The sequence below is a fragment of the Quercus lobata genome, chromosome 5 (assembly GCF_001633185.2).
Source record: "Quercus lobata isolate SW786 chromosome 5, ValleyOak3.0 Primary Assembly, whole genome shotgun sequence".
Lineage (NCBI taxonomy): Eukaryota > Viridiplantae > Streptophyta > Magnoliopsida > Fagales > Fagaceae > Quercus > Quercus lobata.
In genome coordinates this window covers 88,105,487-88,118,723 of record NC_044908.1, presented here as the reverse complement: position 1 = coordinate 88,118,723, position 13,237 = coordinate 88,105,487, and the positions used below count along the sequence as shown (strand labels likewise).

The following is a 13,237-nucleotide window of genomic DNA, read 5'->3' as shown; positions in this document are numbered from 1 at the left end:
ATACTCACCTTTAGTAATCTTACAAAAATAGTAATTACCAATTTCATATTCTTTGAAAATTCTAAATCATTCTAGGGGCATGACTTTCAAAACCCATTCAAATAACTTATGATGAACAAAAATATTATATACCAACCAGTTATCCATTGAAATCTCTGTTACAAATCTTAAACAAATATATCTTGAAATAATTTATGGTAAAAAGACTACTATCTTAGGTATCAAACTCATAATCCATTTCATATCCATGAGAAAGACCTAAAAGTACTAAATATTCCTAACAATTGATCACAATATTTAGTACTAAATATTCCCAATAATTAATCACAATATTAATTTTTTTTTAACTTAGCATATTATCACAATATTTACACTAACAAACAAAACAAATATTCCCATATGTTGTAATAACATAATAATCACAATATTTGGTACTAAATATTCCCAATAATCACAATAGTTGTAGTTATTTTCTAAAAAAATCCCTAATGACTCCGTTCTTTTTGCCAATATCTAATCCCCTAAAATCCTAGAGGGCTATGGAAATGGACAGTGTTTGCTCTCTTTCTATTTTTAAAGTCTGCTCCTTTTTTCCTAACTTGGAATGTTACAAATGGTAACAACACCAAATATTTGTAAATTTTTCACAAACTATACGTGCTCGTGCTGCACCATCCTTACACATTCATTCATGGTCATGGTCATGGTCATGACCATTTCATGTTACAATTTTACTGTTGCAACTTCCTTAAAAAAAATAAAAAATAATTGGATTTATAAGATTTTGAGCTTCGAACCTTTAGCCAAAAAAGTTTTATATATTCTCTTAAATGAAAAAATAAAAATAAAAAGGAAAAAATTGCATATCTAGAGTACTCAAATTTTCACATAATAATCACAATATTTGGTACTAAATATTCCCAATAATCACAATATTAACTTTCTTAAAAAAAAACTTAGCAAATAATTTAATCACAATATTCACACTAACAAAAAAAAAAAAAAATTCCCCAATATGTTGTAATTTAATCAAAATATTTTACACTAACAAAAAAAAGTTCCCCAATATGTTGTAATTTAATCACAATTATTTACTAAATATTCCCAACAATTAATCATTAAATTACTACTCATTATAGATATTTTTTCTTAAGTAGATTCATGATCTTATATAAATGTAGCAAATAATCACAATATACTAACAAATAAATTAATCACACTATTTACACTAACAAATAAGAAAAACAAAACATTTCCTAATATGTTCTAAATTTTTCTTTAAAAAAAACCTAGCAAATAATCACAATATACTAACAAATAAATTGATCACAATATTTACACTAACAAATAAGAAAAACAAAACTTTTCCTAATATGTTCTAAATTTTTCTTTATAAAAAACCTAGCAAATAATCACAATATACTAACAAATAAATTGATCACAATATTTACACTAACAAATAAGAAAAACAAAACTTTTCCTAATATGTTCTAAATTTTTCTTTATAAAAAACCTAGCAAATAATCACAATATACTAACAAATAAATTGATCACAATATTTACACTAACAAATAAGAAAAACAAAACTTTTCCTAATATGTTCTAAATTTTTCTTTAAAAAAAATGTAGCAAATCACAATATTGTAAAAATATTACCTGAGAATGTTGTGTGATGAGTGTTCTGTGAGTGAGTTGAATATAGAGGGTGTTCAAGAGAGAGACATTCACAATACAGAGACTGAGTTGAATATAGAGAGTGTTCTGTGAGTGAGTTGAATATAGACTGAGTTTCTGATATATGGAAGACATTCACAATACAGAGAACTTATTCCCACAGCAAGAGGGACAGCAGCTGGGACCCACAGACACGTGGAGGGCTGGGGGACTGAAGCTACTGTGGGGGAACTGTGATGCTTCTGATATATGGAAGACATTCACAATACAGAGAACATACCACGGCAAGAGGGACAGCAGCTGGGACCCACAGACACGTGGAGGGCTGGGGGACTGAAGCTGCTGTGGGGGAACTGTGATGCCCACGTGATGTTGCTGCTGTGGGATGCTGTTGGATGGGAGTGCTGCTGTTTGATGGAACTGATGCTGGCAGTTTATAAAAGGAAATCGAGTGCAAAGGACTCGGTTCCTAAGCCTGAAAAACGAGTTTGTTGAACTCGTTTTCAAAGAGTAGAAATCGAGTCCAATGGACTCGATTTCCAGGCTTTGAAACCGAGTGCAAGGGACTCGGTTTCCATGCTTTAAAACCGAGTCCTTTGGACTCGTTTTCTAGGCGCAGAAGTCGACTTCTTTTAACTCGATTTCTCGCATAAAAAACCCAGGAAATCGTCCCCTCTGAACTCGAGTTGTTATATTCCAAATTAGTTTCAAACGTTTCCTAACTAATGAAATAGTTTGGGTTTTGTAGTTATTTTCTGAAAAATCCCGATATTACAAGAAGAACATCTTATATTAGGAAAAAACTTGGAGAGATTTTCATAAGCAAAGGCTTTATATCTCTCTTTGCTCTTGCCATCATCATTAGAAAAAACTCTACTTGTAGCTAAAAAACAAAAATTTATTGAAATCAATCAATCAATAAAAAAGTTAAAATGGTTTTATCTAGTATAATCACTAATCTAAACACACAATGGAATTCGAGCAATTAATCCAAGAAAGAAATATTAAAGGTAACTAGAAATAAGAGGCATAGAGTAGCAATATAAACATAGATTTAAAGGTAATGATTGAACAATTTAAAAGGGAATCTGACCTCCTCATTCATTGTCTTCTTCAACACCCAGTCTCATCATAATGTATCTGTCTTCTTCTGTGCATGTCAACTGCCCTGTACTGTCCAGATTTAAAAATCCCCTTCATCAATGTTTACTTCCGCTTGTTCATCCGCCTCAAACCCAGCCCCATCGTCTTTCTCATGATTACTGCCCTGAATCTTGTCCACCTCAACCACATCATCAGTGTTTCGGAAGCACAGAGCCTCGTCCCACCTGTCCAACACGTCTTTCGGAAGCACTGCCCTGCAAGCATCGAGTTCTATGACACCATTGCAGTCCAATCCAGGGCAAGTAACAACGGTTATGCTTTCTTGGATCTTTGTGGCAACATGTTTGCCAATGCAATCAGAGCAAAATGAGTGAACACAACTCTCAGTTTTGAACATCTGGTCACTATCTTTCCTTTCCGGACAAATCTCACAGAAGCTATATGATGATTCTCCAGCTTCTTCCGCATCTACATGCATCTGGTCACTATCATCATGCATCTACATGCATGTCCAAAAGAAAAGCATACCAGCTGTCAGATTAGTTTAAATAACCCAAAATGAACAAAACCCACAGTGACCCATATAATAATATTAAACAAAAAAATGAAGAAGAAAAATAAAATATAATAAAACCCATACCATAGCACTGAGAGATTAGAGCAACAAGGATCACAAGCCAAACAAATAGAATGATTTGGTGGTGGTAGTGTGTTTGTGATATTGGGAAAATTTATCAAGGGACGTGCTTGGTATTATAATTAATTGTTTTTGATGGGATAAATTTAGAAGTTAAGTTAATTGCGTCTATTTGCACAAATCCATATATGTATTTATATATTTGATAGGATAGTTTTGCAAGAAAAGAAGATTTACCTCTGAATCAATCAATGCTGTCTGTCTGGAAGTTGACCGTCTTTTTGCACATATTTAAAATCAATTTGGATGTTTGGAATGTGAGAAATGTTGGGCCAGTAAGATCCTATCCCTCTTTCGAAACGCTGCTTGAGAATTGGACATACCCAGATTTCCAATTCCTTTAGTAATGGAGTATTACGCAGGTAGTCTGGCAGAGACTTTAGATTGCCGCAATCCCAAATTGTCAAGGAATGAAGACGTGGCATTATTTGAATTTTTGGAGTATTATTAGTAACAAAAGCATTAGCACTATTATCTTTTTCTTCTTCTTCTTCTATTGTTCCTCCCATCCCACTCCATTCTTTCCACGTCCATAAAGATTTAAATATGAGAGATTTAAGGTTTGGGAATAATATGATGATGTCTTTGTTGTTATTGTTTTTGGATGATTCTGATAATTCTTCTTCTTCTATGTCTATTCCCAAAAATTCATCTCCCACCTTTCGAATCATTGGAGCTTCCCTTATTTCTAATTCTTCGAGCAACGGCAGCTTCCCCAAAGGAGGCAACTGCTCTAGGTTTGGGCACTCGTCGAGATAGAGTTTTTTCAAATAGGTCAATTTGGACATCATCCAATTAGGATACATTGCGGTGCCCTCATAACCATAGATATGCAATTCCTGTAATGGAGTATTACGCAGGTAGTCTGGCAGAGACTTTAGCTTGTAGCACCACCCAATTTGCAAGGAATGAAGAAGTGGCATTATTTGAATTTTTGGAGTATTATTAGTAACAAAAGCATTAGCACTATTATCTTTTTCTTCTTCTTCTTCTATTGTTCCTCCCATCCCACTCCATTCTTCCCAGCTGTCCATTTGGGTAAATTCGAGAGATTTAAGGTTTGGGAATATGATGATGTCTTTGGATGATTCTGATAATTCTTCTTCTTCTATGTCTATTCCCAAAAATTCATCTCCCACCTTTCGAATCATTCGAGCGATATCTATTACTAATTCTTCGAGCAACGGCAGCTTCCCCAAAGGAGGCAACTGCTCTAGGTTTGGGTAAAATTCGATCATAAGGCTTTTCAAATAGGTCAATTTGGACATCATCCAATTAGGATACATTGTGGTGCCCTTATAAGAAACAATATGTAAAGATTCCAAGCGGGGAGGTGGCTCTAAGGCATTTAGAATGGCTACATCTTTCTCCATTTTTCTTCTTCTTTCTTCCTCTGTCTCTTCCTCTTCCTCCTCTTCCTCTGTCTCTTCCTCTTCCTCTGGCTCTTCCTCTAATGTCTTAAAATATAGCACCAAATCACGGAGGTCTTTCTTCTTCTTCAATGTATTCTCGATCGCACCAGAATCTACCACATCACTCAACCCGTATATTTCAAGTTTCCCTTGAATGTGGTTCAAATGTTCTAATTCTCCCAGTTTACATATTTCTTCGCCCTTACCGCCTACAGGAAAGTATCCTAATGTTTTAAGACAAGTTAATCTCCCAATTCCCTTCGGAAACGATTTTATTCTTATTCCATCAATCAGGAGGTGTCTTAAATTAAATAGTTTACCTATACCCTTGGGTAATTTCTCAAGTTTCCAACAACCACTAACATCCAAACTTTGTAAATTACATAAATTACATATACTTTCAGGCAATTCTTTTATCTTTATACAAGATAACTTGAGTAATCTTAAATGTATCAATTTTTCCACCTCATTTGGAAGTTCCAAAATGGACTCACCTTCCAAATGTAATGTACGGAGACATGTCAAATGGTCGAATAACTTGGGTTGGACAATCGGAGAAGAAATAAAATCCAAATTTAAAAAGCGTAAATTTTTCGCTTCATAGACAAATTCAGGAAATGTTTCTTTAATTATTAATGACAAATGGCGAGCCCTCTTAAAGTCTTTCTCAACCTTGTCACCACTATAATTGATTGTGAAGCACACATCTTTTGCCATTGATTTTGCAAAGTTATGCACAATATCATGCATTTTGCAACTTACAATTTTACCATCATTCCCATCTTTCTCAAAGTCTTGAAAAAAAGAGCGCATGGCTAAATTTTCAAAGTAGTGCTCTGCTTTAACTTCCATCTCCATATTTCCTTTTGAGTTGATATATCCTTGTGCCATCCAATTGATGATTAACTCAAATTTATTGAATTGATAATCTTTTGAAAAGGCAGCACAAAATAAGAAACATTGTTTCTCTGACGAGGACAATTCATAATAACTCAAAAAAAATGGCCCCAAAAGACCATTTTCAAGATCTTCTAATTTCCATAAATCATCGTGCAAAACCTTTTCCCACTCTTTTCTACTCATCTTGCCACGTAGGTAACTCCCTAGAATCTTTGCAGCAAGTGGCAAACCTTTACACTTATTTGCTAGTTGTTTGCCCAACTCTTCTAAATCCCTACTTTGCTCTCCATAGTCATCAGAAAATGCCATTTTATTGATAATCAACCAGCAATGCTCGACTGACAAATTCCCTAAATTGATAATGTCGGTTTTGGCGCTCCCCATCATGTGCGCAACTTCCTCATTACGTGTGGTGACTAAAATTTTACTACCGGCACCACATGTGAGAGCATTTTTGAAAGGCTCCCACTTTTCAGACTCTTTTATGGAGTCTTTAGCCCACACATCATCAAAAACAAGAAAGTACTTCTTGTCCCTAATCAAATCACAAACTATACGCAATAGAGCTTGCAATGTAGAAGTAGTATTATTAAGGGATTCATGTGTAGGGACAAGCTCCTGAATGATTGCTTTGGCAACCTTGCATTGATCAAAAGGATCAGAAACACAAACCCACATCCTTTCATCAAAATGGGCCTTCACCTCACTATGATTGTAGGCTATTTGGGCAAGAGTGGTTTTTCCAAGACCTCCCATGCCCACCAAAGATATGACACGGGGTTTTCTTTCCTTTGGACTACCCACGCCCAAGAGGTTGCTCAACAGCTCCTCCCTATAGTTATCACGACCAATTATATTAGACTCATCCACAAAGGATGTAGTTATCGGTCGCTCAACTACTTCAGGTTGCCTGTTAAAGTCAATCCCATACTTCTCTCTGTCATTGAAAATCCCATCTAATTTTTCATTCAGTGTTTTAATCTTGTGACCAAGATCATGACGCAGTGGAAGGTTAAAACAACATGATGGAGATGGGAAGAAGGAGCTTACCTTCTTCTTCACAACAGCTGGAGTGGTAATATCAGCTGGTTTTCCTTCTTCTTCCTCTATCTCTGGTTTTCCTTCTTCTTTCTCTATCTTTGCTTTGATCCTTGCAGTGCTCCAGGTGTCCAAAACGTCGTCCATCTCGTAGTATTTGTCTTGGAGCTTCCCTAACCAAAGCTTCTCAGCACGCTGCTTCACTGCATGTCTTTCCTCTGCATCGTCCATTATTGCCTTGATGAATCCGAGCTTGTCTTGAAGCTTTTGGACTTCATCATCAACGCCACCAAGCAACTTGATCTCTTCTTTAGCCAGCTGAAAAATGGTTGAAGTCAACTGCTTAAAGAGATCAGTAAGTAGTGCATCAGCTGCCATAGTTAATGGAGACTGAAAGTTAAGTTTGGATTGATAACACAGCAAGAAATGAACAGAAAGTAGGAAATTAGCAATAGTGCGGTTGAGTTTGTGCTTCTTCATTTCTCATGTTCAGCTTTTTATAAGGAAGTGGCTAAGTGGTACGTACATGTTGGAACATTTTAAATTACTTAAAAGACCAAGTTGCAGCATCTTTGACTTTGTCCATGTGATAGTAAATACGCGCGTGCCCCAATACACAACGGTAGTTATGTGGTTCAATATATACTTACTAATTATTCAGCAAAAAAAAAAAAAAATATATATATATATATATATATATATACTTACTAATTAAAGGGCATTGATCAGGATATGTAAAAGGAAATGACGTTTAAAATCTTGGTCCTCTTCTTTGCTTCATTTCAACAAAATGAACAGGTCTTTTCCGGAATGGACACTACAATTCTGTACCACTATAGTCGTTCCAGCTTCATCAGTGAAATTGTTTTCATTTTTTCATTTCTTTCTTTCTTCTTTTATTTTTTTTCAAAATTTTAAATCAATACTTAAATTAGGATCTGTACAGTTCTTAAAAATAAAAAACAACTAAGAAAGTAAAGGATAAAAAATATATGCTTAGGGAGCATTAACCAACCATCTACTTGATGGGTAAAGGTAAAGGATAAAAAAATATGATATGTGTTATGTGTGTTTGGGTTTTTGTTTTTTTTTTTTTTTTTTTCGGGATTGGACATCTTGAAGTCATTTGCATTAAAAGTTGACAGAGGAGAAGGGGTGGGTACCGAGGCCATTTCAGTGGCCGTTGTGGGTGGTTGAGTGGGCGGATCCGGTGAGTGATGGCCTGAGTTTTCCATGTTTTCCTTTGCAAAAAAACCTGGCACATTTATTACATTTTTTCTTGAAGCTTGAAAAGGCGGGGCCCTTAGCCAGGAGCCATATTGTTGATCTTTTTGTTGGAGAGAGCCTTCACTGTCAATCCATTTATTGCAGTCTTTATCACCATGGGTAAGGAGCCCACACCAATAGCACAAGTTAGGTAGACGTTCGTATTTAAATGAAACCCAGTGCTCTCTGCCATTCTCCAGCGTGATGAGTCTGCCCCTGCATAGAGGTAGAGAAATATCAACTAAAACTCTAACTCTGATGAAGCTGCCACCGTCACTGTCAGGGGCATCAGAGGGGTGGATGATGGTTCCTATGGCTTCACAAATCTGCTCTGCAACTTCTCTGTTTCGGAACCTAACAGGTATATCAAAAACTTGAACCCAGAAAGCTACCTTCTTCATTTCTATGGGGTTGGGGGTTGTATCTTTATCATATTGGGTTAATACCACTAAATGTTTGTCAAAGGACCAAGGTTCTGACTTGATGATTCTATCAATGTCTCCCCTGTTATCGAAGGAGAAAAGCATCAGATGGTTACCTAGATTTTTTATTTTAAAACCTGACTTGGATCTCCAAAGAGGAGTGAAAGTATTGGCTATGGCTTCAATATTGAGAGGACGTTTTGTGAGGAACCTAGCTACAATGGCGAACTCTTCTATGGCTTGCTCCTTTCGCAGACGGAGGCCGGATCCTTCTTTTTCAAAGAGGGAAAGCGAGCTCCAGTGTTTTGTAATGTCCTCCATTGATGGTGTTCTAGAGATTAAAAAACTATTCTAGGTGTTTCCCAGACCCCTGAAGAAAAACCCACAAGCCTTGGGATAACGTAGTTATCTCAAGGGACTAAACTCACCTTCGCTGGGAAGGGACGACAATGTCACTGGCTAGGTGAAGTTTCCAGAGGGAGACTTTCCTAGCAACAGGACAACCCTAGGGCGTTGCTGTAGTACATGTGTTTAAGCTGCCACTTCTCATTCAATAGACCTATTTTCATTAAATAGGTACATTTTCGATTAATAGGTATCTTTGATATATTCAATATAAAGGGTGATGATTTTTCAATAAACACTTTTTGGTTTATCAAATTTGAAGAGTTATGACATTTCAAAAGGCACCTTTTGACATAAAATAACATTGTTTTTTTTTTGCTTAACTAATAAAACTTTGTGCCATTTTTTTCAATATATATATTTTTATTTTTAATTTTATGCATTTTTACTGACTACTCAAACTAAAAAATAATGCCTTTTTTTTTTTTTTGAAACTCATTCAATAGTTATTTCCAGCATTGCACAAGTTAACGACTAATCTATATATATACATATATATATATCTAAACTATTTTATATATACCTATATATTACACAAACTAAATTAGATACACAATATTCTATTCCTTACTATTTCTCACAAAAAACTACTAATAAATAAAATAACATTGTTTTCTTTTACCTAACTAATAAAACTTTGTACCATTTTTTTTCAATATTGTTTTTTTTTTAAAAAAAATTTTATGCATTTTTGCTTACTATTCAAACTAAAAAATAATGTCTTTTTTATTTTTTTTTCTTGAAACTCATTCAATAGTTATTTCCATGCATTGCACAAGTTAAATGACTAATCTATATTTATATATATCTAAAAGTTGAGACGTAGCATTTAATATTACTATGTTCCTATTAAGCCATCTCATCAGCTATATCATACTCTTTTTCTATTTAAATAATTTTTCTCTTTATACTTTTAAAATTTTTTTATATAAAATAATTAAATACAAATCATGTACAAACATTATTATTCATTAGATAAAATATTCAACTTTTTTCTTAAAAAAAAAAAATGTAGGGACAACAAACAACTTGTTTGACAATAAATGATCACGTGAGAACAAACAAAGGAGGAAGACAATCAAAAGATAGGGATCTTAGGGTTTCCTATACATAACACAACTTGTTTGAAAATAAAATATTTACACAATTGGGTGGGGTTGTTATAATTCCACTAAGCATGATTAAAGAAAAATTATGTAAGGGTCCATATAATTCTACTAAGCATGATTGAAGGGAAATTATGTAGGGGCCCTTATAATTCCACTAAGCATGATTGAATGAAAACTGTGTGAATTCCTACAAACATGATTGAAGGAAAATTGTGTAGGGACAACAAACAACTTGTTTGAAAATAAATGATCACGTGAGAACAAACAAAAGAGGAAGACAATCAAAAGCTAGGGGTCCTAGGGTTTCCTATACATGACATAACTTGTTTGAAAATAACATATTTACACATTTGAGTGGGGTTGTTATAATTCCACTGTGCATTATTAAAGGAAAATTATGTAGGGTCCATTCCCTATGTACATATGTGCGTTTACATTGATGATGAAGCCATTGCTTTCCTTTTGCATTTGGAAGAGTTGTTGATGCGCAGATGGTGGAGGATTCTTTTGTTTCTCAATATATCACAGCCTGCACACACAAAACGAGAAAGCAAGTCCATATTTCTAAAAACCAATACCCAGTTGAACTTATATATGTGAGTGCTTTAAGTAGTCCACACCGTTATGTAAGTTGTGCTTTTCATTTTTTTTTTTTGAAAATAGTTGTGCTTTTCATGATTAGGTGGCAAGCAACTTGTTTAATATGCAAGTGGCTATTGTTAATTAAAAAAAAAAAGAGAAAAATATACCAACAAGTGGACTCGACTACGGACCTTTTTTATACAAGTAAATTAATCAACAAGAAGCACAACCCACCACCAAACCAGAAAACTATATCCTTTTGGCATTATATACCATGTAATTGCTCTTTTCCCAAGCAAGTAGCAACGTCGCATGAGAAAAAGAATCTTATAAAGAAAAAAGATTAATTTGCCACCTAATCAAGATAAAGCACAATGTACCAAATATCTTTCGTGCGTGTTCTCTCTAATGTGGAAAGACAGGTTTGCTTTTATCCCTTTATACAAAAGGTTTAGGCCTTTACGGGCCCATTTTTCCCTATTGGGTTATAAAAATGGAAGGGTCTTAGGCTCTATTTTATCAAATTTGCTTAGGTTGTTTCGCAGCAGATCCATTTTGGGCTTTTCTCCTTTTTCATGGTATTATGGGCTATTCCAGGCCCACAATTACTCTTCTTGGAAGAAGTCCCTTCTAGATGTTACCTTTCAGTATATTATTCTGTCAATCTTCAACCTTTATTTCACTTTTTATTTTTTATTTTTATTTTTACTAATTCTCTGTATTACTTTTTTTTTTATGAACTCTCTATATTACTTATTCTCTATGAGAAAACAAATCCATATTATATATATTAATTACTGGCTATTTGCCATTAATAAAACCAATATGCTCCTGCCTCAGTTTAAATAACTCATTTAATGAACTTTTGATTATAAACTTGTTACTTGTAGCCCCACTTACAAGCCTCATTCATCATCTTTCTGAACCAATAAGTACAGCAAGCTATATGTAAAGTTCAAATAAATAAAAAATTAAGGAACGTTTTTACATAGAACATTGCGGATTAATATATTCTATTGGCTACTCTTTAATAATTCCCGCTATTATATCATTATTTTTATTTACCATTTCAAGGCAAAGTCACGAGGGTAACATGATTGCAACATTGTATATAATCATTGGTCTTTATGTGAGGAACATTTACATAGAAAATTGAGAATAAACATATTCTATTGGCTACTTTTTGATAATTCTCTATATCATATTTTTTTGTATTAAAAAAAAAAAATCTATTTTGACCATTTCAAGGCAAAGTCATGAGGGTAACAAGTCACAACATTTTATGTAGTCAATAGTTTTATGTAATGAACTTTTACATGAGGAGTGGGAACAACGGTATTCTGTAAGATATATTATATATCAACTCTAAACTCTATACTCTATTCTAATGATATTGTATTCGCTACTCTGCCTTAGACCAACACTTATCCCCTCCCCTTCCAAATTTATATAAAATAAAAAATAAAAATCAACTCTACCACAAACATAGCATGCTATTTCACATAATCACAACTTAAATTAAAAGTTTATAATCGTACTTTAACATGATTTTGTCATGACATTTTAAATTTAATAAGGATTTGGTGCAAAAACTGTTGGATATTATGAATGCCTAAGTAAATAATAAATTAAGCTTAATGCTTTGTCTATACAAAGAAAAGCACAGCCATACATGCCCACAGAGAGAGGCTCAAGGCTAATTTGTTGGATGCTATTAAGAGATAAAAGTTTGCCATTGCTCTTAAAATATGTACATTTTTATGGAATATTTATGCTTCTAGTTTTATGGCCCGTTTGGAAGTTTAGAGAGGAAGGAGAGTAGAGAGGAGTAGAGGGAAGGAGAGTAGTGGGGAGGAGAGTAGAGGGGAGTGATTATCCTCTAACTTGTTTGGATATTTATAAAATTAGTAAAGGGGAAGGGAGTAATTAGCCATTTTTCTTATTTGGATGTTTTAAAAATTAGAATGAAGAAGAGAGGAAATGATTTAAATAGACAAATTTACCCTTATTTGATTTGTTTTAAAATTAAAATTTTCCTCCATTTTCTCATTAATGAAATAGAGAATAAAGAACATTCTAATCACAGATTATCACTAAAATACATAAGCTATATCAATTTTCCTATAAAAGAATCCAATGAAAGATAAAACGCAAGAAAATCAAGAACTAGAATTAAAGGAAAAAAAAAAAAAAAAGGAATCTACAGAATTACGGAAAAAAAAAAAAAAAGGTATCTACAGAATTACCTTCAAGTGGATTGGTAAATGCCTTAGCTTGTGAAGGCAAAGTTGCCGAGAAGAAAACTACCATGAGACACAAACATAGATACTGTTCGGCCATATTTCTTTTTCTCAAGAATCAAACTAGGAATTCTTGGCCATATATAACACTCTAACTTGCTTTCCCAAGAAAATAAAACATTTCAATCCAAGGCAACCAAGTAAGTAATTGTAAAAAACCTGTATACATAACAGTTTTTAACTACAAGTTTCTGTCATTTTCCTCTGTTTTCTCAGAGTCCAAACAGAGTAGAGCAGAGTACTGCTAAAAGTACCAGTGCACATTGATAAAACACGATCCAGAACACAATTCCAAACAAATAAAAAATAAATTGAAGTTCAGAAATAT

General features: G+C 33.9%; 2 protein-coding genes across 5 annotated transcripts in view; both read right to left on the bottom strand.

The window, feature by feature from the left end:
- Positions 1–5,815, bottom strand: part of LOC115991877 (disease resistance protein RGA2-like) — a 55,785-nt gene extending 49,970 nt beyond the window's left edge. For 3 of the 4 annotated variants that reach the window (XR_004092354.1, XR_004092355.1, XR_004092356.1), the window contains exon 1: positions 3,653–5,815. Coding sequence is in view for 1 of the 4 variants with exons in the window: in XM_031115854.1 (XP_030971714.1) it covers positions 3,664–5,778 (2,115 nt within the window). In the remaining 3 variants the exon portion in view is untranslated. Of the gene's footprint in view, positions 1–2,780; positions 3,278–3,652 lie in introns of those variants that run through there. The other variant, XM_031115854.1, reaches the window with a different exon arrangement.
- Positions 5,790–7,203, bottom strand: LOC115991414 (putative disease resistance protein RGA3). Its single transcript, XM_031115109.1, has 3 exons — positions 6,931–7,203; positions 5,947–6,768; positions 5,790–5,816 (listed from the first exon to the last, which is right to left on the bottom strand). The coding sequence occupies exons 1-3, from the start codon at positions 7,201–7,203 to the stop codon at positions 5,790–5,792; spliced, it is 1,122 nt and encodes a 373-aa protein (XP_030970969.1).
- Between the last annotated feature and the right edge of the window lie 6,034 nt (positions 7,204–13,237).